This window comes from Aspergillus stella-maris (genome assembly GCF_047715825.1).
Source record: "Aspergillus stella-maris strain CBS 113639 unplaced genomic scaffold BDV14scaffold_30, whole genome shotgun sequence".
Lineage (NCBI taxonomy): Eukaryota > Fungi > Ascomycota > Eurotiomycetes > Eurotiales > Aspergillaceae > Aspergillus > Aspergillus stella-maris.
In genome coordinates this window covers 27981-52628 of record NW_027396824.1, presented here as the reverse complement: position 1 = coordinate 52628, position 24648 = coordinate 27981, and the positions used below count along the sequence as shown (strand labels likewise).

Below are 24648 nucleotides of genomic sequence, written 5' to 3'. Positions count from 1 at the left end.
GCACTGAGTTCAGGAATATTAGACGCAAGTATGTGTCGAGTAATTGCTGCATTCGTTATGTATTTTTATATTCTATACAGAATGGCCTTTCATTCCCCCATGCTTTCCCCATACCGGCATGTCGACATCGAGTCATTAAACTAGGAGCATCACTCATCGTCATCCGTGTCCTCTTCGGAACCTGACTCATCGTCTCCATCCGAGTCTTCTTCTTCATCGTCATCGTCGTCCTCGTTATCATCGTCGTCCTCGTTATCATCGTCGTCCTCGTTATCATCGTCATCTCTGACCTTGAGACCGTAATCGTCCTCAAATTCCTTGAGCGGCTGGACCTTGGGCGCGAAGCCGGACTCTGTGAGGCCCTTGGCAATTGCCTGGAGTTATAGTTAGTATATAGGCCCCTTGAATCTGTTGGCTATTGGGGTTTGAGTGAGACATACCTCTTCAAGCATAGTCGTGCAAGTAACCACAATGTTGGCCGTCTTGGGATCAAACAGGGGCAGGATAATCTCGCGCAGCGCCTTCTTGACATCCTCAACGCTGATATCACGGACAGCGCGGAGGATTCTCTCCTTGTAATCACTGGGCAGCGAGCGCACAACCTGACGGATGAAGCTTCCCTGCGCCGCACTAGCAGTAGTGATCTGCTCATTTGCAAAGCTAACGACAATGCTGCTAATGGAACCTTCGAACATCAGGGGATCAAAGGGCGTCTCCCCAGAAAGGTGAGCCTGGACAATTTCCTTGCTGGACTCGAATGCCTTGTGGGCATTGGGCGAGCGGTAGACGTCGAAGTTCACGAAGCCGGTGTCGATGTTGTACGCGAAGTTTGTGCCGTATGCGAGACCCTTACCGCGGACGGCAACCCACAGCGGTCCTTCAACGGCGTTCATGTAAGCAATTGCTACCAGCAGAGCAGGAAGGTTCGGGTCGTCGTAGGCATCGAGACCACGGGCTGTGGCGTATGCGAAGGAGGAGTCAATGGTTGGCATGGGCACGACGTAGGCTTCGCCACCGAGTTTCTGGCCCGCTGGACTGAGGAGGGGTCTTCTCGCTGTGATGGGCTTTAGAGGCTTACTGGCGCCCAGTTGCTCAACGAAGGGTTTCCAGGTCGAGACTGGGTTAGCCAGTTTCTCGAGGTCGGCAATGACAAGGATGCGGATATTTTCGAACTGGAAGAGGGCCTTTCTGATCTCTTCCATGCGCGCAACAACCGTCTCTGGCTCCTCGGCCAATTGACGCTTGATCTTCTTGAGGTACCGTGCCTTCACTAGGGTGCTGCGTGCGCGGACGATCGACTCGGCTGCGTAGTGAACCATGACGTGAACAGCAGCAAGCATATCATCACCACTTCGCTTAGCGTCAGGAACATCCGAGAGAAGCCTGCTTGTGATCGTGCGGAGTCTCTTGACATCGAAGACAGAACTCCACGAAAGCTCCTTCAACCAAGCAACTGCCGTACTGTACTGCTCCAGCTCAACCTGGAATGAGATGCGCAGCATTTCCGAGTTGCCGAGAGCTCTTGCCCCTTCGATAGAGTAGCCAACAGTGTCCCGCTCCAACTCGACAACAACCTGTTCAAAGTTGATGGTCTTACCATCGCGCATAACAGGCAGGTTGAAGAAGGCTTCTGTGTACACGGACAAGAGAGGACGTAGCTGCACGGGCACAGTATGTGCGGAGATGAGAACAGACAATTGAACAAAGCTGCTGGGAATGTGTTCAAATTGAATGAACGCTGGTAGGTCCGATTTATCGGCTTCCACCATTTGTTGAGCTTTGTTGTCCGGGCGGCCAAGCTGGAGAGCAGCTCCAGACCTGGCGGTCGTTGTATCTATAAAGCGGATGGATTCGATCCCGGGAATTTTGAAGCTCTCGAGCATTTCCTTTGGGATCTCTTTATCATTTTCAGCCTTCGCTTTCTCAAGCTTATCAGCGAGCTTTTTCAAGCCATCTTCGCCCAGCTTCTCCTTTTGCGCCGCAACCCGAGCCTCTTCCTCTTTCTTCAGCCTGTCGGACATCTTGGAAGACGGCGTTCCATAGATGGTAACATGGTGTGCATCTGAGATCCACTTCTTGATGAAGTTGCGCCAGTCGTCCTGTGTCCATTTCTCTAGGATATCGTATTCCTTGAGAGAAGCAACGTCCAGCAGGGTGGAGCCATCCTTCTTTCCGAATAGGAAATCTGAGATAACATACTCCGCAAAGGATGAAGCTGAGCTTTCAGTGGAGAATTTCCAGGTACGTTTTTGGCGGTCAATGCATTCTTGCAAGTACTTCGTGTCAAGGTCCTTGCTCATCGCATCTTTCAAGACTTCGAAGAACCGCTTTTCAACTTGAGCCAGCTTCTTCGTTTCTACGCTAGTTAATGTGAAGCGAATCTCAAGGCTTGGACGGTCGTCAGTAGCATAGTAGACAGCACTCGCAAGCTGCTCTTTCTCGACGAGAATGTTGTCCAAAAGCGACGCCGAAGAACCAGCCAAGTACAGGAGGGTAACGTTGACAGCCCCAGCTATGGTATTTTTAGCAGTCGTCAAGGTACGATTGGGATGTAAATGACTTACTTTGCACAGGATCGGTGGAGTCAGGGCCCAGGAAGCGGATCTCAAGCTCTCCGTAAGATTCGTCCTCTTCAGGAAACTCTACCGTCTTGACTACCGACTTCTCCAGCGGCGGAGCTTGCTTTGAGTCAACCCAAGGCCTCTTGAATGGAGAATCAGGGCTTGGAATAACGTCAAGAATAGTATCTTCAAAGCGGTCGAGCTGCTCGAGCATGTCGGCATGATCAACTTCACCAGTAATGATCAAGCAGAGATTCTTTGGTTGGTACATCTCACGATGGAAAGCTCTGATCCTATCGGCCGTGAGAACACGCAGTTGCTCCATCATTCCTCCTGTTTCATAGCGGAAACCTACGCCTTCAGGGTAAGTCAGCCGTCGGGCCTCGAGGTCAATCAGCTCGGCAGCATTATTCTGAACTCCTTGCATTTCTGAATAGACAACACCGGCATCGTTTCCAGTTCCGTCGATATGGTGCACTTCAGTGTAGCAACCTTCATCCGTTAGGGTTGGGGCAATGACATGCTCTAAATAGACGGGCAGCATGCGCGAAAAGGCCTCCCAGCCCGCAGTGTCTAATGTATACGCCGTATGGTCCGTTGCCGTCCAGGCATTGGTGTTGGAGTAGAATCGCGTAGCAAGCTTGTCTAGGAATCCTTTGTACCGGTAGTTTCGCGAGCCCATGAAGACCAAGTGCTCCAATGTATGAGGCGCGCCAGAGTCATCGAGAATCTCCGTCGCGAGAACAAAATATCCGTTCACCTTGGGGCCTTTCTGGTCGATGACAACCACCGTCATGCCTGTTCTTTGTGATTCATATTGAACGAACTCGCTAGGCGAGTAGCCTGGCTTAAACCTTTGGAGCAGCTTGAAGTGACTGGGTTGAGCTGCAGGCATTTTGGCGATTTGGGTGATTGGTCTTCGAATATTAAGAGAAATTCTAGGTGCAGTAGACGGTCTAGATAGAAAGAAGCTGTGGAAGAGATGAAACTGTTAGTGAAATTTAAGTAGGATGAGACTCTGCAGCTGAAATCAAGGATAAATTCGAACTAGGCTAAAAAGCAATAAACTGCTGGGGAGAACACGTTAGGCTACAAGAGACGACGAATGTCCCAAGCAAACAGCTGAAAGTATCAAGCCTCGGTACGGTTCCAGCCAGCATGCAAGACAGGCCATAGAGGAACGCTCTCAGTATAACAAGTCACAAACTCACATAGATCGAGCAAGCAGAGTTACAGCCAGACCCTGTATGAGGAAGCGGGCCAGCACGATGATCTCCGGTGGTAGAAACTGGCGGTTGATCTGTTGTCTTGGGCAGTTGAAGGGTGTAGAGGGGTCCTCGAGCTGAACTTGTGTAATGTAGAGTGCAGCTGTGGTTTAATCTGTGCTCACACCACCATGCCAACCAAGCCAAAAATATAGTTTTCTCGAGACACACGGTAACAAAATTCGCAAGTTTCAAAGATCTCAGATCTTCAATGAGTATGGTGGGAACTGAGACTGAAAGAACCCCTCCATGAGGTACAAAATCCACCTTACTATGGGGAAGGCGGTCAGGGAGCTCCGCAGCCCCATCGCCGACAGCTTGTCTAGTCCCTCTCATCTTGCTGCTCGTCAACAAAGCAAGCTTTGCGCTACACTGGTGCCTGGGTGTCAGAGTACGGCGGGAGTATATCTTCGTTACCAGGATCAAACTCACTCACCAATCCTCGAGGACCCGAACTGCTCCGAGAACGCTCTCAACGGGTGGTCCACTGAAGGACACGGCTCATTATGTCAACCCAACCACCAGAGAGCGAGATATCTAAAGCGGTCCTGGACTTCGTCGCGGAGGGTACTTACCCAGAATCGGAGAATATTGTAGCAGCCGATGTCCCGCTATCGGCGCTTTCGAAGGAGTTGGAGCTTATCACGCAGGCCAGAGACCAGGTGGAGGTATGCGGTTAATGCTTGCTTGGATTCCCCAAGACCACGACTTGTTGAGGATGTACTGACCTCCCGCTGGTTAGGCCGAGATCAGCTCTCTAAGCCGGGACAACAATTTCGACATCGACGACTGGATTTCACAAGCGAAACAGCTCCACGCAGATTTAGAACGTTCGCGACTCACTGCGCGGGAAATCGTTAATCAGCACGAGAATACACAGCCCTTACAGCTGAATGTCGAGGATGCAGCAGCGAAAGTCGGTCTCGTCGAGACAGAAATTGTATTCAACCAGGCTGTGACGGACACTCTAGAAGAAGTTCAGGGCGTCTGCCAGCAGCTCGATGCTACACGGACCCTCTGCCAGGATGGTCAGATTATGGCAGCAATTGACAATCTTGAAGCGATTGAGCATGCAATTAGCCTGGACAGCTGTTTTAAGAACACCAATGTAAGGGGAATTCTATCCGAAAACGTCACCTCATTGCGACATGAAATTGTGAAGTTCCTACGTAGTCGCTGGCATAAGCACCTCGAACTTGACCACAAGCAAGGGAAGGTGACAATTTCTGGTAAGTCGGATATTGATTCTTCGACTTGAAGATTCCACTAAACCATGGGCAGGGGATGCATTGGAGGAGACCATATTTGCTTTAAATCGCTTGGACGAGCTCACTGCGGCGATTGAAGATTTCCGGAAGAACCTCTTTCTCGCTATTATGGATCCCATCTTACTTCCAAGCTCGGATGGATATAGCCACGGAGTCCAAATCGAGCAGTCGTCGATTACTGTTGATCCACAGCCAACCCCGGCATCGGTTTCAGTCGTTCTAGACCGTATCCTCGAAGCTCTCACCTTTGTTCACCAGTCTCTGCCCGAACGCATTTTGAGCTCGCTTTCCGAGTCATTCATTCCCGCCGTTTCATCAAATCTCATTTCACATTGGCTGTCAACCGCGATACCTACTGAGCTTGACGGATTGAACGACTTTGAAGCCACCCTGAACCGTATCCTTCAGTTTGCCAAATCGATTGAGTCACTGGGATGGTATGGCCAAGAGGAACTTGTCTCTTGGGCTAATCAAGCTCCACGCCTCTGGCTAACTAGACGAAGAGTTGATTCATTGGACCAAGTTCGTAAGGTGCTTTCAGCCAGCAAGGGTGAATCGCGGCAGGTGGAGAGGGTTGAAAAGAAGCAAGTTACTGAAGCAGATGAGGTCTTGTTAGATAACTCGACATCGGATGACTGGGATGCTGGCTGGGATGACGAGAAAGAAGATGGGCCACAAAAGAATGCCGAGGAAGACGTGAGCGCATGGGGTTTGGACGATGATAATGATGTGGAGGACAAGAAGGCTACCCAATCAGACAGTGCTGCCAGCGCAGATGATGATGAAGCTGGTGATGCTTGGGGCTGGACAGAGGACGACGAGGAGCAAGAGGCTGCGGAAGAAAAAGCCCAGCCTAAGGGCGCAGACCCAGCCCAACCCAGCAAGACAAAAGAAGCCGGAAACCACGCAAACCCGAAGGAGATCACGTTGAGGGAACATTACACAATTACCGACGTGCCTGATTCTGTTCTTCATATTATCCAGCAGCAGATCTCAGACTCCAAGGCCATTTCAACTTCGTATGTATCAAACGAGCCTCACAAGATAGCCCTTACTAACTCATCGTTCAGGCAATCTGACACTCTTGTGTCCTCCTCTGGAGCTGGTCTTCTGGCGCTCCCCACGCTGATCCTTGCCATGTTCAAGGCAACAGCGCCGTCCTTCTATGGTATCAAACTCAATGCCGGCCAGATGTATCTCTACAATGATAGCATGTATCTTGCGGAGAAAGTGCGCCAAGTCGCAAACGACAAACAACTCACAAGGCTCCAGGGCGATGTCGATGCCCTTGAGAGATTTGGCAAATTGGCCTACAGCAAAGAGATGCAGACACAGAGAACTATTGTTACTGACCTGCTAGATGGTGCGCAAGGTTTCGGCCAATGCTCAGAGCAACCTTTCCTTGGCGAATGCGAAAATGCCGTCAGCGCAACAGTGGACCGTGTGTGTGATGTTTACAAGGAATGGCAGCCGATTCTCTCGCATTCCGCCCTTCTACAAGCAATAGGGTCTCTAGTGTCGACTGTGACCGACAAGATTATCATTGAAATTGTGGACTTGGGTGATATATCCGAGTCCCAGTCCCAGAAACTTGTCTCCTTCTGCAATCAGTTATCGAAGCTCGAAGAACTGTTCCAACCTGAAGTTTCGGATGACACTGAACCGGTACCCATGACCGCTGTCTACGTCAGAAATTGGCTCAAGTTCCAATACCTCATCAACATTCTCGAGAGCTCCCTGGCCGATATCAAGTTCCTGTGGACAGAGGGCGAGCTTTTTCTGGAGTTCTCTGCGGAGGAAGTGATCGACTTGATAAAGGCACTTTTCGCAGAGTCCGACTACCGACGAAAGGCTATTGCGGATATCAAGCGAGCATCTAGAGGATGATATTTTCTGTACATAGACCACGAACAGATATTTTTATTTTTGGTATCTTGCATGATCATGCCCGAAGCCTAGATCGAGAAGTATGCGGGGAATCTTCCGCGCTTGGCGCAAGTGGCCGTTTCGCCCGCCGTAATTTTTTTCCTTTCGCCAAGCGGAGTTTTTCTGTCTCTGCCCGCAAATGCGCAGACCTTGATATCGGCGCTATTACACTTGCTTCGCTAAATTGGTCATTCGAAGATGGATACTAGCCAGGATTATGCGGCGGTCTCGTCGCAGGCTGCTCAGAGGCAGGTGCGGGTGCAGCTCACCAGCCAACAAGAAGATATCGCACTGCCTGACAACACGGGCCCGATCCTCGTCCCTACCGGTCAGTCCCTGTTGGCGCATTGTTAAATCTGCTTAGATACGTATACTGACCGGCTTATTGTTATAGGTCTCAAGCGTTACGCTCTCTCGACCTTGGTGAACAATCTCCTCAGCAGTGACAAGCCTATCCCATTCGAGTTCTTGATCAACGGGCAATTTCTCCGAACCTCGATTGACGAGTACCTCACGGCGAACGGTATCTCAGCGGAAACTACTCTTGAGATTGAATACGTTCGCGCTTTAATACCACCGTTGCACATTGCCTCTTTTGAGCACGATGACTGGGTGAGCTCCGTCGATGTGCTTTCCGCATCCTCGCGGGCTGCGGCAGGCTCGAGTGCGATCTCGCAAGGTCAAGAACGCATCCTCTCAGGAAGTTATGATGGCCTTTTGCGGGTGTGGAACATGTCTTCTCAGGTGATTGCGACTTCGCCCTCACCAACCGATGGCGGCCACACATCGTCTATCAAAGCGGCAAAGTTTATCTCCCCGAACTCGATTGTCTCGGCCGGTCTCGATCGTACAGTGCGCCTGTGGAAGTACTCAGAGAGCGACGATGGGTTTTCAGGAAAGATTGCTCCCCAGCTCGAACTATACGGACACAAGTCTGGTATCAGCTCATTGGCCGTTCACGCACCCTCAAATCGCATTCTTTCAGCCTCGTCGGATCATAACATTGGGTTCTGGTCGACTAAGAAGTCCGACGCCCCAGCTGCCCCCGAAGACTTGCTCCCATCAGCTGCCTCGAGGACATCGAAGCGGAGAAAGCTCAACACCTCTGTGACCGTTTCACAACGCGGTCCTCTGGCTCTTCTCTCCTCCCACACAGCCCCCGTCTCAGACGCCATCTTCGACGTCAACGACTCGACAGTCGGCTACTCAGCGTCATGGGATCACTCCCTGCGCACATGGGATCTTGTCACCGCAGCCCTAGTCGACACCCGAACAACCTCCCACTCTCTCCTCTCGCTCCAGCACCTGCCCGACCACCACCTCCTTGCCACTGGTACATCCGCTCGTCACATTACACTCATCGACCCCCGTGCCTCTGCAGCAACTATCTCCGCTATGACACTCCGCGGCCACACGAATGCAGTCGTTTCTCTGGCCCGCGACCCTAACAGCACATACGGACTCATTAGTGGTAGCCACGACGGCACCTGTCGCATCTGGGATCTGCGTGCTACAAAGACAGACAAGGGTGGAGCCGTTGGCGAAAGCGTATACTCCATCTCGCGGAAGAGTCTGGAGGAAGAGGGTAAGGCCAACAGCAAGCGTGTTGGTGGAGAGGGCGTCAAGGTGTTCAGTGTCTGCTGGGATCAACAAGTAGGCATAGTGAGTGCTGGTGAGGATAAGCGGATCCAACTTAATCGCGGCGAGGGTGTGCTGTCTTCTTCTAGCTAGTCGGACTACATTACATATACAGGTTTTGGCGTTTGATGTATATCAAAAGTTGAATGACCTTCCATGGAACGATCTTCATCCGTATCGTACATCCCATTCATTGCTAGGGGAATCAATCAAGTAAAATAGAATATAAAATACATATACACACAACGCCATATCATGCCCTGACACTCAGTACCTTATAAATGAACCAGCCATCGGAGCAAACCCAACCCCGCCAATACCTTACAACCGTCTCTCAGCACGGTTCAACTTGTAAGCAGTCTTGTTCTGTACCAGGAAATCCTCGTTAGCAGCATCCCACAAATATGCAACCATAAGAAGGATGTAAGATAACGCACCTGACTTCTCGTCCTCTGTCCCCTCACAGGCAGACCCAGCGCATGACGACGTCCACGGTAAGTACCCGTATCCTTCAACCGCTTAATGTTATCGAGGACTGTTCGGCGCAGGTCGTTCTCGATCTTCATGTCCGATAGCGCGGCCGTGAGGTCAAGCACTTGCTTGTTTGCGAGATCGCCAACTTTGCATCTTTCGTGGATGTGGAAGCGGGAGAGGATGCGGGAGGAGACTTGAGGGCCAACGCCAAAGAAGGATTGGAGGGACTTCTATTCAACAAGATGCTGGTTAGTTGGGCTCTTGACGGAGGTGAGTTGAGGTAATGGCGGAATTGAATGGGCATGGCATGGCATGGCTTGATCGGGTTTGGGGTTGCTTGCCGTTACGAGTTGGCGCTCGTTGAAATTGCGGCCGAGGATGAAAACCTGGTTAATGTTAGTTGTTTGATAAAATTCATTTCAGCGAAAAATTTATGTTGACCGTACCATTTTGTCTGCTGTTGTCGCCTGGGCGTTCTCAATTGATCAACGTGACCGGCGAGTTCGCTACCCGGATGTTGTCTGTTGACGGGGAGAGAAAATCGTTCCCGCAACAGCGTTCTTCCGGTACTTGAAATCGTAATTTTCGAAATGATCCCTGGTTTTTCCCAGTGACTCTCCACTCAATTCACGTTACCAGAATTTCGAATTATTCACTTCTGTTCCTGAAGCGGTATAGCTTTCTGATAACGCAAGCTGTCCTCCGCCATTGGAGCTCCCCGGCCAGGTCCCTCTCCTCTTCTCTCCCTATCTCCCCTCATTCTATCATCGTCGAGGAATCGAGGCATTGCAATAATGGCGAATATCAAGAACCTTTTCCTTTCCTTTTTCCTGGTCTTGGCTCTGGGCCTGGCGCTCGTCAATGCCACTGAGCCCCGTGGACCTAAGATTACCAACAAGGTAGGTTCAATTGCCCGTCTTTTGGCGCCTTGAAACAGAGTTCTTTGTGGTTGCAATTGTTTAACTAACTTGCTGGGTACGATAGGTCTATTTCGATATTGAGTACGGTGATGAGGCTCTAGGCCGTGTTGTCCTTGGTCTCTATGGCAAAACTGTTCCTGAGGTATGTTCCGTCCTTGCTCCAGTCTATCTAGATTGCACCTGGCTGACTTCATTTGTAGACCGCTGAGAACTTCCGGTATGGCTTCTTGCAGAGTTGGATTCCTCTGAATCGTCCCTTGGCTAATATCAATCTGCAGTGCTCTTGCCACTGGTGAGAAGGGCTTCGGCTATGAGGGATCTACCTTCCACCGTGTTATTCCCCAGTTCATGATTCAGGGTGGTGACTTCACCCGCGGTGATGGTAAGACAAGCAAGAGTTCGGTGAAGATGACAATACTAACCATTTTCGAGGCACCGGCGGCAAGTCCATCTACGGCGCTAAGTTCAAGGACGAGAACTTCAAGCTGAGGCACACCAAGAAAGGTGTTCTCAGCATGGCCAACGCCGGCAAGGACACCAACGGCTCTCAGTTCTTTATCACCACCGCGATTACCTCGTAAGTCACTCTATTTTGGCTCTTCATTGTCAAATCCTAATTGGTTGCGCAGCTGGCTCGATGGCAAGCACGTTGTCTTCGGTGAGGTCCTCGAGGGCTACGACATTGTCGAGAAGATTGAGAGAGTCCCCACTGGTGCTGCTAACAAGCCCACCAAGGCCGTCAAGATCGCCAAGAGCGGTGAGCTTGAGTTCGAGGCTGAAGAGGGTGACAAGAAAGGTAGCCACAACGAGCTCTAGAGCAGTTCCCGGCTCCTTACCCGCCGTATAAAGCTCGATGCTGATGGGTTATGTTATTCAAAGCCTTGCCGAGCGGTCAACCGTCTGAACTATATGGATTGCCCGAGGTGGTCGATATGCCAGCTACCTCTGACCACTCTTCTATGTTCCCCAGATTCGCGATGCTTCTTGTAGTTATTGGTGTGGTTGTGCTTCTAGTGAAGAACAAAAGAAAGATCACGAACTTCTACGGACAGGATGCGGAGAACGAGAAGAACTTTGTCTAGTTAGACAAAGGCATGCAAAGATATACAGAGTAGATAGTCTTGAATATTGACATATGAAATCCTGAGTCGTTTGTCGACAATCATATTGCTTACGAAGTACTCCGAAAGGCAAGGGTCTCCCCATACCCGCAGCCCTGCGGAGAGTGGCGATTCAGGTCACATGACTTTGGCTTGGTGGCAAGCTGGGGTACGACGACACTCGGACACATTCATCATCGCTCAGAATTAGATCTCTCGAATCTTGATCCTGTCGGGCAATTACTTGGCTGACTACCAACTTATCAGCGTTACACCTATAGCCTTGCATTGTAAGTCTGGATGGGACGTAGAGTCGAGACGGAGGTACAACTGAAAGATGTACTTCGGTACAACGTGCCCTACATTAGCCCTGTACAAGGGTCACGGTCAACAGGGGGGTAAATTAACAGACCGGAGCAGGTCTCAGACACCGAGAGGCTCGCAGTAGATCTAGAGAGAGAAATCCTAGACGATTCCTGGGACAGGCGTGGCCAGTCCCTTCGCGCTTTGGCTCAGCTCTGATTGGCAGTCCGGGCGTCTGGCGGTGGACTTTGATTTTTACACTGGGTTTTTTGCCATCCGCCTTTACAGCTGGTGGAATGGGTTGAAAAATCATCACAACCACTGGCTGGCTTCACCCAGACTATGATGAAGGCAATTTGCACCCAGCAGTAAATTCTAGCCATACAGTAACACCAGTAACTGGCGCGTAGTGTCCACCGGCAGCAATTTTATACGCTGTTGAGCAACTCGAGGCCAGCCTGACAGGTTGCGGACTAAGCCTTTCTTGCCTCCTCTCCTCCTCCCACAAACCTTCTCTTCCTCTTGCTCTCTTTTCTTCTTCCCTGTTCAATCTCCATTCCTCCTCCTTAAACCCCCTTCTTCTTCCAAGTCCTCATCCTCAAAAGTCTTTTCCTTTTCAAATACTCGCACGCCGCTCATCTCTTTCTTTTACTGATTTCCTTTTTCCTCCCTTTTTGCAAATAGAGGGCTAGATCTCGGAGATCAACCTTGTTTTCTCTGTCCTTCATCCACTTTCTCTCTTGCTGTACCCTGTGATTCCTGTGTTCTGTCAATAGAGCCTTAGGAGTCCCTATACGATCTCGTATTCTACAGCTCTCCTTTTTTTACGATCCTTCGAGATTTCGAGTGTGTTCTTCTTCTAGTTCGAAGCAAGAGCTCATCCGCACTTTTCAAGCAGATCATCACTTTCCGACTTTTTACGTCGTACGTGCTTCCCAACTCGCCTCTTGCATATCCCGCGACTCCTTTGGCTTACTTTTCGTGCCCATAAATAGTTCGTGAAACTCCGCAAAAATGGCCGACGGTCTCAACATGGGTAGCCTTACCCTCAACGACTCTCAGCATGCGCCCGCTCCTGGTGGCCCTCCTGGCGGCGGCCGCGCTGCCTACATTCCTCCACACCTCCGCCGCCAAGGTGGCAACGCCGATGCTCCTCCTCCCCCAGGCCCCTCCGGTGGCTCGTGGGGTGGCCCTAGGTAAGTGTGACACATTCGATTTACCCCTCAGAGTCTGTTCTCGCGCGCCGATCTGATCAGTTGGCTAACGAATTTTTTCTACTTGATTACAGAGGCGGTCCCCGTGGCGGCAACTGGGCCAACGCTAATGCTCCTGACTTCAACCCCCGTGGTCCCAATGGTCCCAATGGTAACATCAACACCAACACCGGCTGGAGCGCCACTGAAGGCGGTCGCCCATCTTTCAACCCAAATGCTTACGGAAACCCAGGTCACCAAGGCGGAGGCGGCTACGCTGGTGCCTCTGCCCGAGGCTCCGGAGACGGCCAGTGGCGCGACGGAAAGCATGTCCCTGGTCCCGCCAACGCCCGTGTGGAACGCGAACTTTTCGGTGTCCCCAACGACCCTTCCAAGCAGAACACTGGTATCAATTTCGCCAACTACGACGACATTCCCGTCGAGGCCTCCGGTCATGATGTCCCCGAGCCCGTGAACACATTCACCAATCCTCCCTTGGACGACCACCTCATCTCGAACATCGCCCTTGCCCGCTACCAGACCCCCACCCCCGTCCAGAAGTACTCTATCCCCATTGTCATGAACGGACGTGACCTCATGGCTTGTGCCCAGACCGGTTCCGGAAAAACAGGTGGTTTCCTCTTCCCTATCCTCTCTCAGGCTTACCAGAACGGCCCTGCCACTCCCCCTCCCTCGGCCGCTGGCCAGTACGGCCGCCAGCGTAAGGCTTACCCCACGTCGCTGATCCTGGCCCCCACTCGTGAGCTTGTCTCTCAGATCTTCGATGAGGCTCGCAAGTTTGCTTACCGCTCATGGGTCCGCCCTTGCGTTGTCTACGGTGGTGCTGATATCGGCTCTCAGCTGCGCCAGATTGAGCGTGGTTGCGATCTTTTGGTTGCCACTCCTGGTCGTCTTGTCGATCTTATCGAGCGTGGCCGTATCTCTCTTGTCAACATCAAGTACTTGATCCTTGACGAGGCTGATCGCATGTTGGACATGGGTTTCGAGCCCCAGATTCGTCGTATCGTCGAAGGCGAAGACATGCCTAACGTCAACGACCGCCAGACTCTCATGTTTTCAGCTACTTTCCCCCGCGACATCCAGATGCTAGCTCGTGATTTCCTCAAGGACTACGTTTTCTTGTCCGTTGGTCGTGTCGGATCCACTTCCGAGAACATCACCCAAAAGGTTGAGTACGTCGAGGACCACGACAAGCGCTCCGTTCTGTTGGACATCCTCCACACCCACGGCACCACTGGACTTACCCTCATCTTTGTTGAGACCAAGCGTATGGCCGATGCCTTGTCCGACTTCCTCATCAACCAGCGCTTTCCTGCCACCGCCATCCACGGTGACCGCACTCAGCGTGAGCGTGAGCGTGCCCTCGAGATGTTCCGCTCCGGTCGCTACCCCATCCTTGTTGCCACCGCTGTTGCTGCTCGTGGTCTCGACATCCCCAACGTCACCCACGTCATCAACTACGACCTCCCTACCGACATCGATGACTACGTCCACCGTATTGGTCGTACTGGTCGTGCTGGTAACACCGGTATTGCCACTGCTTTCTTCAACCGTGGCAACCGTGGTGTCGTCCGTGACTTGATCGATCTGCTCAAGGAAGCTCACCAGGAGGTCCCCTCGTTCTTGGAGAGCATTGCCCGCGAGGGCAGCGGATACGGTGGCCGTGGAGGCCGTGGCGGTCGTGGCCGCGGTACCAACGCCACTCGTGATATGCGTCGCATGGGCGGTGGTATGGGAGGTCCTCCTTCCTATGGTGGTGGTGGTGGTGGTGGTGGCTTCGGTGCTCCCGCTCCCAGCTACGGCGGCGGCGGCGGCGGCGGCAGCTACGGCGGTGCTCCCTCCTTTGGCGGTGGTGGCGGCGGCTATGGAGGCGGCTACGGCGGTGGTGGCTACGGAAACCCCTCTGGCCCTACTGGACCTTCTTCCTGGTGGTAAACGAGAGATTGTGGTACTTGACGGCCGCCGAGTCTGATTGGCTCCTCATTTTCTTTTTGTCCTCCTGCTTGACGGTTATGGGATACGATCAGAAAAGTCCTGGGTTGTAGCCTCATAGCTACGACCTCTAGGACCGGCTTTGTCATGACTGCAACGACTCGATTAGATTTTGCTTTTCTCTTTTTCGCTGATCCCCCTTGAGCAAATATGCGGTGTTTTCATCTTTCACGCATTTCATCATTTTGTTCATGCTCTTTTCTTTTTTGTTTGTTTCTAGACATGGCCTTCGATGTGGTCCGTACTCGTTATCCTACCTTCGACTCCACGAACTTACGGTTGAGGGTTTCCGAGTCGGCGTTGCATGAACATCATAGACTGCGTTGACTTTCTCCTACGACCGCTTTTACCAGATACCCATTTTGTTCTTAGGCGGCCTTGTGGAGATTGACGACGCGTGCCGAGCAGGCTTTCCGGCTTTTTCGTGTGAAGCGAAGTGCATTTCATGATTCTCTGCTTGGTGCTACAGCAACTGCATCGACCGTGTCTTATAACATAGAATTGTTTCTCCATTTTCATTGTTTCGGTATTCTCAAGGGGGTGTTCTATTTTCTCGTCTTTGGCTTTTCAATCTCATGTTTTCATTTTCCTACTCTCGAAGCCAAACTCCTTCGACTTGGGCCTTCGCCTACTGTTCGGTTCCAAATGGGTCATTTTTCTGGCGCAGTGAAGGCTTGCGGGACAGAAGTTGACTTCTACGGAACCAGGGCCATATGATTTTCTCTTAATTCTTCATTTTGTTTTTCTCATTTACGAGAAGACCGCTGGCCTCCTCGCCGAGTACTGGTTTCTTCGCACTACGTTTACGAGGCAGTGCTACACGAAATCATGACGCATGGGAGATAGAGAGATGGGATTCTTTGCATTGTATCTGGCGTTGGCTTGCTGCTGGTTCCACCAAAATCTATACAGGTGTCTTGTGGAGGCTGACATTGAACGGGATCTCTCTTTTGTTATGGTCATTACTCGGATCTGCGGAGGGTCAAAGCTGCTTTCTGGCGCTATTCATGGCCATCATGGATCTATCATCGCATGTCATTCTAGCACATTAGGTTGATAGGGACGTGCCAAAGGCGGTCCTGTTTACGGAGGCGGGGTCTCGAGAAGGAGCTATTTGCAATCTAACCTAAAAGTTTGACGCTCATTTGTTCGTAAAATCGGTAGTTTTAAGTAGATGGGATGTAAGATGGTGAATGTAAAGAATACTAGTATAGAGTTAGCCGGGGTTCGTTCGTGAGAGCATTGAAAATTACCAAAAATTACCAGTGTCGAAAATGACATACGGGCGCCGGTAGGAAATCGCACGATACACTAAAATGGCGCGCGTACGGGCTTTACGCGACTGGATCGAGAGAATCGCTTTCAAGTCGAGCAACCCCAGCTCTCTCCGAACGCCCATCCAAGCTCTTCATTAACCTTCCCTTCCCCTTCCTTTTATCCTTTCACCTCCTTCCGCCTCATCCCGCTCTCTTTCTCTTCTTTCCCCTTCTTCCTTTTCCCCCTCTACACCTTTGCCGCTGGTCATTGCCATTACGCTCCTTCATCCAGCAAGTCGATCTACTTCCCATTTCCGCTATCATAGCTCGGATTTCTGCTTCTGCCGTTCATTGCGTGCGCTCCGCCCTCCCAGGGCCCGTTGTCCAAAAGACTCCTAGCAACCCATCATCCTCCACTATCTTTCCATCGAACTGTCAATATTATTAGCCATTGACGCTTTCGCGGTTCCGCATTCACAATGACCGACGTCGAAGCCGCCGGCATGGACGACTCGTTCGCGCAATCCGAGAACCATGATGAGCAGCAAATTCACAATATGACGGTTGGTACAAGGCGCCAACCTAATGGCACAATAGGATCAGTGTACTCGGGAAACAAAATTCGGCATCTCAAGAAGGAAGACGGCATTCCCCTCTGGCGCAAGGACATCCAGTACCAGTTCCTCAAGCTTGTCTTTGAGGACAAGACGCCGGTTTTTACTCGCTGGCCTGATGGTCAGAAGGGCTTGGATTTTGCAGACGTCTATATCGATGCTATGGCTAGGAGCAGCAAGACTAGCAAGATCCTTAAAGACAAGCTTCAAAGTGATAAGGCGGCGGCGATCAGCATGGCTATGGTTTGTTTGCTTGTGAATTTTGGGAGAATGAATACGACGCTTAACTGTATGTTTTCTGCCTTATCTTTCAATTTTCCTCAATGGTACAGTACTAATGTCGCTTGACCATAGTCTTCCCGGAAATGCGTGCTCAGCTCCGGACGTATCACTCCATCCCGTCGTTACAGGCGCATCAGGACCCGAACGCGTACAAGCAGCTACAGGACGCTCCCCGTCTCAAATCTATTCTCAAGGGTGCATCTGAAGACATAGAGCAGCCCAATACTCTGGACAAGATCAAACGCGTGCCTGTTCCCCGCACCAACCCAGTGAACCTGATCTTCGTTCTCGCACAATATGCGCCCAAGGTGTCTGAGATGCACTTTTTCCCTCCTCGCGACTTCTTCGATCTCGTGATGCGATCTACACTGAGCAGTGAGAGCCGCGCGAAGGCATTCCTTTGGCTCATGTGGTGGTATTTGGAGAGTGACTTCTCCAAGGAGGCTGCCATGAACAACCCCTTCGGTCCTGGTCTTGAGGGCGAGGGGGCGGGCGGCTTGCCTCTCAAGGTCCCCTCTTTCGAGATTCTCACCGAGGAGCAGGCAAATGAGGAGAATGTTGACACCCCGGAGGAGATCGAGTATGGAGAGGAGAAGCGCCTGGAGCGCAAGAGTAAGTTCGCTTGATCTTTAGGTTATCAACGCCGCTGACTTTTTCCAGGAATCTTGGAGGAAGAAGAGCCGACTCCGAGAGCACCAAAACGTCCCAAGAAGAGTGAGTCACGATGGAAATATTACATCTACGCTGAATGCATACTGACCCTTTAAGCTGCAGTGCCGTACTGGGAATTCCAGGCTCTCAAACAAATGGAACCTGGCACAAAAATTCCGTCTCGTCAATTCAACAACAAAGGGGACGCATATCGGGCCGCGGCAGATTCAGACGATCTGATCGAGTTCCGAAATCCTGATGGGACCATCCGCTCTACTGTCAAGATGCCTAGAGACGAAGACTATGCCTTCCAGGGTGGGAGCCTCGATGGCCCGTCACCACGCATTGTCCTAAGGACAAAGGCGGAGCACACCCCAGATGCGGCGTCTCCAGCACCTCCAGGATCGGGTCATCCTATTTTGAACAGATTCGTTACAGAAGCTTCTCCTCACCACCAAGGCTCAAGTCGCCGGCCTCGGCCGCTTACACAACACCAGCTTGCTGTTGAGCGGAATCGACGGCAACGAATTGAATATATCTTGGCCAAGAGAAAAGGTGATGCATACCGCATGCTTCGTGCAAAGCGAGTCAACGAGACTCCATTCACTCGGTATGGCCGCTTGCTCCAAAATCTACCTGATGGGTATGATACGGATGACGACAGGTCTTGGGGTAAGGGAGGTATTCTTCCGAATCCGGAGGAAGAAGAGGACTATGGCGAATGCGCGAATTTCTTCTTATCGGTCATCCGTAAGGCGTCAAGACGACTGGACCGCTGGGATCATGAGAATGCCAATGGACCGAAGAGAGACCGCAAGAAGGAGCGAGAGCAGCGCCAGCGCGCAAGAGAGGAAGCACTCGAGCTCGGTGATGACGTAGACGGACAGATTTCTTCTCGAAGCAGGGCTCGAGCTCAACGAAATGCAAAGCGCAGGCTTGCTCGAGCTGCAGCTGCTCTCCCACCCCTGGGTAAAACACCCGCTAAAGGTGGTCGCGGCCGGGGTGGTAAGAGCACAGCTGCAACAAGTCTTGATGCTCCTTCAGGCCTTAACACACCAAGTCGGGATGACGGTCTCTCGCCGGCGCCTGAAGGCGAGGAGGGTCTCGATGATATTGACCGCGAGCTTCTGGGAGAGGGTAGTGGCGACGAGGATGATATTCCCTCTCGTGGTCTCGAGGTCTCACGTGTTGAAGGAGGATACGAAGACAGTTTCATGGGTGGAGACGGCGACGAGGATGTCGACGCTTTGTCTTCGGAGGAAGAAGATGATGACGCAGAAGACGAGGAGCTGGACGAAGGCGATGTCGACATGGATATTGAGGGCGAGGCCGATGATAATTCGTCCATACCCGACGGTCCAGACCGGTACGCCGCGAGTGATGCATCGGGTGGTGACTACGCCAACGACAAGCCAGGTTGGAGCTGAGCTCCGGCATGAATTGTCGGTTGGACTGTTTGTTTCTCTCGACTGTGTTTCATGATACTTGTGCGAGTCAAAATTCTCTATCTTAATCCTTTTTACAAGCTAGACTTTTATCTTGTTGCGTTTAGCATTGACCTTATTCTTGTGCCCCGCGGCTGTGATCATGCCTATTTATCTTCTACTTCTTATCATAGCTATTCTACTTCCACTATTCCACCGGCTCAATGAAGATTCATAACAATCCAGACATCTAAATAGGCAGCCGAGTTGACAAAAAAGCAAATCTAAACACCTCCGTCGTTCGTATAGTATCACGGAGTACAGGCTGCCTACGAGCACCATCGCCACCGCATGCCTAATGTCCACTTACTTACCGTACAGAGCAAAAGGCAAAGCCCACCCCATGTAAAATATGTAAAATACGAACGCGAGTCGAGTGCCTCCAGCTAAGCGGCATGACGTCCTAGTGGGCTGAAATTGGAGGCTGGAGAGGCTGGAGATTGGAGTAAGGAGCAGCGATCGACGGGCGAAAACTCCGCAGAGTCCGCCGCACGATGCTAATGCCCGGAGAAACTGAGTGGTGGGCGGTGACCCGTGCTGAGCTCTTATTGTTGAGTGCTGAATTGGTTGAACGTACGTGAAAGAAGCTCAACAATTGCTTAGCGGAAGAGTAATCATAATTGGTATTGTGTGGTTGGTTGTTCAACCACCAAAGTAACTACAGGACAGACAACAGTACTTCACAAGTTCAGACTTCAAAACAGCTGCAGACCAGAACAAGAGTACGAGACGACTGGAGACCCGTGCTCCACACTACAGAGTAGCGACATATTTCTCCTCATTGTTCTCCTCTTTTGCTGCATGCTGCGGCAATCCCTGTGCGAGACTGGCGCTATTAATTGTTTGTCTGGTGGCTTTCACATGCTTGAGGTGTGTCTGTTATTAAGCCCTGTTCTGTGCTCTCGGCCGCCCTCCGACCTTTTAGAATACTTCTGTTCTCTTCTACATATGTCCTCTCTGACGCTTTCTTGTCCTTGAGTTGCTTTTTTCTGCGTCATCAAAGCTTCACCAAGCTAGGCTATTTCCAGGCACGGCTTAAAAGTCAGACATTTGAGACTGGGTTGGTGGTCCGGAAACCATCCGCGAAAGATCACGCGCCTCATCCTACCTGCATCACCTCCTTTTCTAGCCGCCTCACCACCTGCTCTTCGACACTACCTCTACAATCATGTCTGACGACGAAGTTCCCCTCCTCCGCCCTCGCCCCCAGCGCATCTTCCGCCTAAACGACTCCTCCGGCTCGTCTACTCCCGCTGAGCCCGCAAACCCCGAAGGCCTGACACCAAAAGAGCCCGGCTCAGCAGCCATCAGTCGCAATGGCTCAATCATGAACCTCACGTCGCCAACGCTATACGGAATTTACTCCCCTACGGCCTTCGAGAACACCCGCGACGAAGACAGCGCCTGGGGAACAGAAGCAACGCAGCCGTCAAGCCCAGACAGCCCCAAAGTCCAGCCGATACTGGGGCGGACAGAATCTGCAGCTGTTCTGAGAACCCGTTCGCGACTCAGCCATGGGCTATTCCGTGGTGTGATCTTGCCGCAGACGATTCGAAGCGCGCTACTCTTTGCGTTTGGTGTGGCTTATGGCATTATTACGATCCATTTGCATGAGAATCACTGGATTACCCCTGTCAAGCTGGAGTATACCCATTTCTATGGGAGCAAGGAGTATCTGGGCTTCTGGGGATTGACTGGCGTTGCCATAGGGAATGTTCTTCCTTGGTTGGATTCGTATCTGGATGGTGTTGTTGGCCAGGAGAAGCGGCCGGGCAGTCGCAGTGGTGACCAGGGCACTGCAGAGCTTGCTCTCTCTTGGTCCGGCGTCGTTCGCAGCGTTGGTGCTTTCGTGGGGATTGCGTTCGCCATGGTATGGTCCAATCCGCTCCCATTCTGACATGTACTACTGCAGACAAGAGAACTGACATATTTTCTATAGCGCCGCACCCCCTGGGAATCCACCACCCAAGCTTCTCTAACCCTCGCCCTCGTCAATCCAGTCCTCTGGTACCTCGTCGACCGTACCAAGACGGGCTTCATTGTCTCGACGACCGTCGCAATCGGCGGAATGGGTCTCCTGCTGGGCCTCAAACCTGACTTGATCCCGTCAACAGACTCTTCAGCCCCCGCTATCCCATCACTAAACGGCACCGGCGCGGAATCTACACTTGCTGCAGGAATCACAGGGGAGAGTGTGGCTGTCCGGACGTGGGTTGCCAGTGTGCTCTTCTGCGCCTGCGTTTGCTTTGGCAATACCGGAAGACAGCTTGCTGTTGGTGGAACAAGACGAGAGACGATCAAGTCGTGACTTTTTTTTCACCACTCTTTGCAAGCAAGAAAAGATAGTCAGGCTGTTACGAACTCAAACTAGACTTAGGTCTCTATAATCTTCGGTACTTAATCAGAACTTCAGAACGAATATCACGAGTGAGAAAATTCTCTTCTCTTAGCGAAATCCATGCCTATGTTCTTTTCGTACGTTGCGACCGCAGACCAGAAGTAGCCGAATTACTCTACGTATCTTAAACAGTCCCTCAAATACACCATCACCATCAAGATAGTATAAGAAAAGGAGTGTAGAACCAATCATTGCAGTCCCTCCCACCTGGTCCTTAGACCGGCAGGCACTGCACCCAAGATCGATACTCTGCCCGTAGACAGTCGTTCTCCATTCTGTATGACGATTTCCGTACTTCATAGGCTACATTACTTCCCGTAGGAGAGTAAGTCCCTCGTAGGAACGCTTTTTGAAGAATGTTGTTTTTTGCGTTGTTCATGTGAAGAAGAAAAGAAAAAAATTGAAATTTGCGGATGGGGGAGGCTTGGTTTTGTTTGGTGCTGGATGGTCTGTGCGTCAATCTCTCACGTGAGGGGCTGGCTTATTTGTGTGCGGAGTATAATTAGTAAGTGGATTTTTGTGCTGCGTATAAATGTCGTATTCCATTACTATGGGTAATTTCTGAGAGGGCTCCGAAAGCGGCGGGGCCCGCGGGGGGTGTTGTGGGAGGTATGAGGGTGGTATTGAGGATTTTTTTTGCTGGAAGTAGCTATTGGGGAGCTTAATTGGGTCGTAATCTTGTCATTCTTATCTTCTTTAACATAAATTCTATCTGTAAAATAGCCAGCAACAAAACTTGTTGTACGATTGAGGGGTAGTGGGGAGCTCACTGTGACTCCCGATCTTTTTTACTTTTTTCCTGATCGGCTTGCGCCTGACTTGACTTCTCTTCTTCTCTTCTTTTGGGGTTCAAGAAACTGCTGATTATCTGTGTCTCATCATGTCTCACCAAAAGTCAGGTATGTTCTTCGATAACCATTGATCTCTTCCTCCGCATTGAAGATATTCGTCTGCATTTCCCCAGTTCGGCCAAGGTGTATAGACTTGGGTCAACCTCCGTCCCCACAGTTCACATTCACATTCATGTTTCTCTGGCCATGGCTAACTCGATTGCTTTACTCTGCTAGCTATTCTCTCCGTCTACAACAAGACCGGTCTTCTGGACCTGGCCAAGGGTCTTGCGAAGCACAATGTTCGTCTGCTTGCGTCCGGCGGTACCGCGAGGATGATTCGGGAGGCGGGGTTCCCAGTTGAGTGCGTCCCCATGTTCAGTCGGTCATTGTGGTTGCGAGGATGGAATACAATTGCTTTGAGTGTTATGCTGCCAGGTGCTGACAGACACCAGAGACGTTTCAGCCATCACCCACGCTCCCGAGATGCTCGGTGGCCGTGTCAAGACCCTCCACCCTGCTGTCCACGGCGGTATCCTCGCCCGTGATATCGAGTCCGACGAGAAGGACCTTGCCGACCAGAACATTGCCAAGGTCGACTTTGTCGTCTGCAACCTGTATCCATTCAAGGAGACCGTCAACAAGGTCAACGTCACCATTGAGGAGGCCGTTGAGGAGATCGATATTGGCGGTGTCACTCTGCTCCGCGCCGCTGCTAAGAACCACTCCCGCGTTACTATCCTCTCAGACCCCCAGGACTACCCTGAGTTTCTGAAGGAGCTTGAGGCTGGCGAGATCACCGAGAAGTCCCGGAGGTCGTACGCCCTCAAGGCTTTCGAACACACTGCCGACTACGACACTGCCATCTCGGGCTTCTTCCGCAAGCAGTATGCTGGTAACGGCGAGCAGCACCTGTCTCTCCGTTACGGAACCAACCCTCACCAGAAGCCTGCGGCTGCTGCTATGCCTCAAGGCAAAATCCCCTTCAAGGCTCTGAACGGCTCTCCTGGTTACGTCAACCTTCTCGACGCCCTCAACGCCTGGGCTCTCGTCAAGGAGCTCAAGCAGGCTCTTAACTTGCCTGCCGCCGCCAGCTTCAAGCACGTCTCCCCCGCTGGTGCTGCTGTAGGCGTTCCTCTCAACGAGAAGGAGCGCAAGGTCTACATGGTCGACGATATTGCTGGTATCGAGAACTCCGGCCTGGCTCAGGCTTACGCCCGTGCCCGTGGTGCCGACCGCATGTCCAGCTTCGGCGATGTCCTTGCCCTCAGCGACGTCGTCGACGTTACCACTGCCAAGATCATCTCCCGCGAGGTCTCTGACGGTGTCATCGCCCCCGGCTACGACAAGGAAGCTCTCGAGATCCTCTCCAAGAAGAAGGGCGGCAAGTACCTCGTCCTCCAGATGGACGACTCCTACGTCCCCGCCGGCGAGGAAACCCGCACCGTCTACGGTGTCCAGCTTGCCCAGCACCGCAACGATGTCGAGATCTCCCCCTCTAAGACCTTCAACACCGTCATCACCCCTAAGGACACCAAGTCCCTCCCCGAGGCTGCCCTCCGCGACCTTACCGTCGCCACCATTGCCCTCAAGTATACGCAGTCCAACTCCGTCTGCTACGCTCTCAACGGCCAGGTCGTCGGTCTCGGCGCCGGTCAACAGAGCCGTATTCACTGCACCCGTCTTGCCGGTGACAAGACCGACAACTGGTGGATGCGCTTCCACGAGCGCGTCATCGGCATCAAGTGGAAGGCCGGCACTAAGCGTGCTGACAAGAGTAACGCCATTGACCTCCTTGCCTCGGGCCAGACGCCCCGCAACGAGATCGAGCAGGCCGAGTACGAGCGTGTCTTCGAGGAGGTTCCCAAGCCCTTCTCGCAGGAGGAGCGCGACTCCTGGCTCAAGCAGCTCTCCGAGGTTGCTGTTTCTTCGGATGCTTTCGTATGTTTACCCCCTTACATCTTTCCCCAGATTTAATCATATATCCATGAATTGCATGCTAATTTGTTTGTTTGTTTGTCACAGTTCCCCTTCATCGACAACGTCTTCCGCGCCGCCCGCTCGGGCGTCAAGTACATTGCTGCTCCTAGCGGTAGCCAGAACGACGGCCCTGTCTTCGAGACTGCTGAGAAGCTGGGTATTACCTTTGTTGAGCAGAGCACTCGTCTCTTCCACCACTAGGCTGCTCTTGAGGATTGTCGATTGTCTGGGTTGTAGGGGCTTGTTTAGGTAGTTTCACTGTTGATAAAATGAATGAATGAATACCCGCGGGTTTGTTAAAGTTACCTTGGAGGTTCCCTTTCCGATGATAAATATTCTTGCGAAATTTATAAATCCCAAAATAACCGTAATATTGCGTCTTGGAGTTCAGCTGTTGAGAGCTTGTTCATCTACCTAGGTGTTCGTGTGGATTAACTGTGGAGAGCCCCTTGCTCGACGGCAGGTGTCAAGTGTTTGATGTTTAGATTTTCG

At 51.8% G+C, this 24648-nt stretch overlaps 10 protein-coding genes across 10 annotated transcripts; 7 read left to right on the top strand and 3 right to left on the bottom strand.

The window, feature by feature from the left end:
• Nucleotides 1-7: 7 nt before the first annotated feature.
• On the bottom strand, nucleotides 8-3608 carry BDV14DRAFT_71319 (putative zinc metalloprotease). The gene is made up of 3 exons (XM_073777350.1): nucleotides 2565-3608; nucleotides 441-2512; nucleotides 8-374 (listed from the first exon to the last, which is right to left on the bottom strand). Exons 1-3 carry the CDS (start codon nucleotides 3454-3456, stop codon nucleotides 150-152), a joined length of 3189 nt encoding a protein of 1062 aa, XP_073627680.1. The 5' UTR covers nucleotides 3457-3608; the 3' UTR covers nucleotides 8-149.
• A 550-nt stretch (nucleotides 3609-4158) lies between these two features.
• Nucleotides 4159-7032, top strand: BDV14DRAFT_71303 (uncharacterized protein). The gene is made up of 4 exons (XM_073777349.1): nucleotides 4159-4494; nucleotides 4569-5055; nucleotides 5108-6113; nucleotides 6165-7032. Exons 1-4 carry the CDS (start codon nucleotides 4333-4335, stop codon nucleotides 6979-6981), a joined length of 2472 nt encoding a protein of 823 aa, XP_073627679.1. The 5' UTR covers nucleotides 4159-4332; the 3' UTR covers nucleotides 6982-7032.
• Nucleotide 7033: 1 nt separating this feature from the next.
• Nucleotides 7034-9090, top strand: BDV14DRAFT_71292 (WD repeat WDR12/YTM1 family ribosome biogenesis protein). The gene is made up of 2 exons (XM_073777348.1): nucleotides 7034-7348; nucleotides 7415-9090. Exons 1-2 carry the CDS (start codon nucleotides 7219-7221, stop codon nucleotides 8749-8751), a joined length of 1467 nt encoding a protein of 488 aa, XP_073627678.1. The 5' UTR covers nucleotides 7034-7218; the 3' UTR covers nucleotides 8752-9090.
• Nucleotides 8866-9697, bottom strand: BDV14DRAFT_71279 (mitochondrial 37S ribosomal protein uS13m). The gene is made up of 4 exons (XM_073777347.1): nucleotides 9579-9697; nucleotides 9474-9518; nucleotides 9096-9362; nucleotides 8866-9024 (listed from the first exon to the last, which is right to left on the bottom strand). The coding sequence occupies exons 1-4, from the start codon at nucleotides 9579-9581 to the stop codon at nucleotides 8980-8982; spliced, it is 360 nt and encodes a 119-aa protein (XP_073627677.1). The 5' UTR covers nucleotides 9582-9697; the 3' UTR covers nucleotides 8866-8979.
• Nucleotides 9698-9729: 32 nt separating this feature from the next.
• On the top strand, nucleotides 9730-11539 carry BDV14DRAFT_174093 (cyclophilin-like domain-containing protein). Its single transcript, XM_073768840.1, has 6 exons — nucleotides 9730-10031; nucleotides 10117-10194; nucleotides 10253-10269; nucleotides 10331-10434; nucleotides 10485-10629; nucleotides 10682-11539. Exons 1-6 carry the CDS (start codon nucleotides 9927-9929, stop codon nucleotides 10866-10868), a joined length of 636 nt encoding a protein of 211 aa, XP_073627676.1. The 5' UTR covers nucleotides 9730-9926; the 3' UTR covers nucleotides 10869-11539.
• A 430-nt stretch (nucleotides 11540-11969) lies between these two features.
• On the top strand, nucleotides 11970-14769 carry BDV14DRAFT_71247 (DEAD/DEAH box helicase). Its single transcript, XM_073777346.1, has 3 exons — nucleotides 11970-12379; nucleotides 12451-12651; nucleotides 12744-14769. Exons 2-3 carry the CDS (start codon nucleotides 12470-12472, stop codon nucleotides 14602-14604), a joined length of 2043 nt encoding a protein of 680 aa, XP_073627675.1. The 5' UTR covers nucleotides 11970-12379; nucleotides 12451-12469; the 3' UTR covers nucleotides 14605-14769.
• Nucleotides 14363-15835, bottom strand: BDV14DRAFT_174088 (uncharacterized protein). Its single transcript, XM_073768839.1, has one exon. It carries the CDS (start codon nucleotides 15178-15180, stop codon nucleotides 14935-14937), a length of 246 nt encoding a protein of 81 aa, XP_073627674.1. The 5' UTR covers nucleotides 15181-15835; the 3' UTR covers nucleotides 14363-14934.
• Nucleotides 15836-16025: 190 nt separating this feature from the next.
• BDV14DRAFT_174086 (putative INO80 chromatin remodeling complex (Ies1)) lies at nucleotides 16026-19288 on the top strand. The gene is made up of 4 exons (XM_073768838.1): nucleotides 16026-16820; nucleotides 16886-17425; nucleotides 17474-17527; nucleotides 17588-19288. Exons 1-4 carry the CDS (start codon nucleotides 16397-16399, stop codon nucleotides 18889-18891), a joined length of 2322 nt encoding a protein of 773 aa, XP_073627673.1. The 5' UTR covers nucleotides 16026-16396; the 3' UTR covers nucleotides 18892-19288.
• Nucleotides 19289-19505: 217 nt separating this feature from the next.
• BDV14DRAFT_174084 (INSIG family protein) lies at nucleotides 19506-21401 on the top strand. Its single transcript, XM_073768837.1, has one exon. It carries the CDS (start codon nucleotides 20117-20119, stop codon nucleotides 20843-20845), a length of 729 nt encoding a protein of 242 aa, XP_073627672.1. The 5' UTR covers nucleotides 19506-20116; the 3' UTR covers nucleotides 20846-21401.
• A 525-nt stretch (nucleotides 21402-21926) lies between these two features.
• Nucleotides 21927-24461, top strand: BDV14DRAFT_174081 (phosphoribosylaminoimidazolecarboxamide formyltransferase/IMP cyclohydrolase). The gene is made up of 4 exons (XM_073768836.1): nucleotides 21927-22245; nucleotides 22414-22540; nucleotides 22632-24117; nucleotides 24202-24461. Exons 1-4 carry the CDS (start codon nucleotides 22227-22229, stop codon nucleotides 24355-24357), a joined length of 1788 nt encoding a protein of 595 aa, XP_073627671.1. The 5' UTR covers nucleotides 21927-22226; the 3' UTR covers nucleotides 24358-24461.
• The last annotated feature ends 187 nt before the right edge of the window (nucleotides 24462-24648 follow it).

Coding starts and splice junctions, on each gene's coding strand:
- BDV14DRAFT_174093 (XM_073768840.1), top strand. CDS start 9,927: ATGGCGAATATCAAGAACCTTTTCCTTTCCTTTTTCCTGGTCTTGGCT. Junction 10,435..10,484: donor TGACTTCACCCGCGGTGATG/GTAAGACAAGCA, acceptor ACCATTTTCGAG/GCACCGGCGGCAAGTCCATC. Junction 10,630..10,681: donor ATCACCACCGCGATTACCTC/GTAAGTCACTCT, acceptor TTGGTTGCGCAG/CTGGCTCGATGGCAAGCACG.
- BDV14DRAFT_174081 (XM_073768836.1), top strand. Junction 22,541..22,631: donor GAGGCGGGGTTCCCAGTTGA/GTGCGTCCCCAT, acceptor GACAGACACCAG/AGACGTTTCAGCCATCACCC. Junction 24,118..24,201: donor CTGTTTCTTCGGATGCTTTC/GTATGTTTACCC, acceptor TGTTTGTCACAG/TTCCCCTTCATCGACAACGT.
- BDV14DRAFT_71292 (XM_073777348.1), top strand. CDS start 7,219: ATGGATACTAGCCAGGATTATGCGGCGGTCTCGTCGCAGGCTGCTCAG. Junction 7,349..7,414: donor CCCGATCCTCGTCCCTACCG/GTCAGTCCCTGT, acceptor TTATTGTTATAG/GTCTCAAGCGTTACGCTCTC.
- BDV14DRAFT_71247 (XM_073777346.1), top strand. CDS start 12,470: ATGGCCGACGGTCTCAACATGGGTAGCCTTACCCTCAACGACTCTCAG. Junction 12,652..12,743: donor GGCTCGTGGGGTGGCCCTAG/GTAAGTGTGACA, acceptor ACTTGATTACAG/AGGCGGTCCCCGTGGCGGCA.
- BDV14DRAFT_174084 (XM_073768837.1), top strand. CDS start 20,117: ATGTCTGACGACGAAGTTCCCCTCCTCCGCCCTCGCCCCCAGCGCATC.
- BDV14DRAFT_71279 (XM_073777347.1), bottom strand. Junction 9,363..9,473: donor ACGAGCGCCAACTCGTAACG/GCAAGCAACCCC, acceptor CTTGTTGAATAG/AAGTCCCTCCAATCCTTCTT. Junction 9,025..9,095: donor GACAGAGGACGAGAAGTCAG/GTGCGTTATCTT, acceptor TTCCTGGTACAG/AACAAGACTGCTTACAAGTT.
- BDV14DRAFT_71303 (XM_073777349.1), top strand. CDS start 4,333: ATGTCAACCCAACCACCAGAGAGCGAGATATCTAAAGCGGTCCTGGAC. Junction 4,495..4,568: donor AGGCCAGAGACCAGGTGGAG/GTATGCGGTTAA, acceptor CCCGCTGGTTAG/GCCGAGATCAGCTCTCTAAG. Junction 5,056..5,107: donor AGGGAAGGTGACAATTTCTG/GTAAGTCGGATA, acceptor AACCATGGGCAG/GGGATGCATTGGAGGAGACC.
- BDV14DRAFT_71319 (XM_073777350.1), bottom strand. CDS start 3,456: ATGCCTGCAGCTCAACCCAGTCACTTCAAGCTGCTCCAAAGGTTTAAG. Junction 2,513..2,564: donor CTCCACCGATCCTGTGCAAA/GTAAGTCATTTA, acceptor AAAATACCATAG/CTGGGGCTGTCAACGTTACC. Junction 375..440: donor GCACGACTATGCTTGAAGAG/GTATGTCTCACT, acceptor CTATAACTCCAG/GCAATTGCCAAGGGCCTCAC.
- BDV14DRAFT_174086 (XM_073768838.1), top strand. CDS start 16,397: ATGACCGACGTCGAAGCCGCCGGCATGGACGACTCGTTCGCGCAATCC. Junction 17,426..17,473: donor GAAGCGCCTGGAGCGCAAGA/GTAAGTTCGCTT, acceptor GACTTTTTCCAG/GAATCTTGGAGGAAGAAGAG. Junction 17,528..17,587: donor ACCAAAACGTCCCAAGAAGA/GTGAGTCACGAT, acceptor TTTAAGCTGCAG/TGCCGTACTGGGAATTCCAG.
- BDV14DRAFT_174088 (XM_073768839.1), bottom strand. CDS start 15,180: ATGAAAATGGAGAAACAATTCTATGTTATAAGACACGGTCGATGCAGT.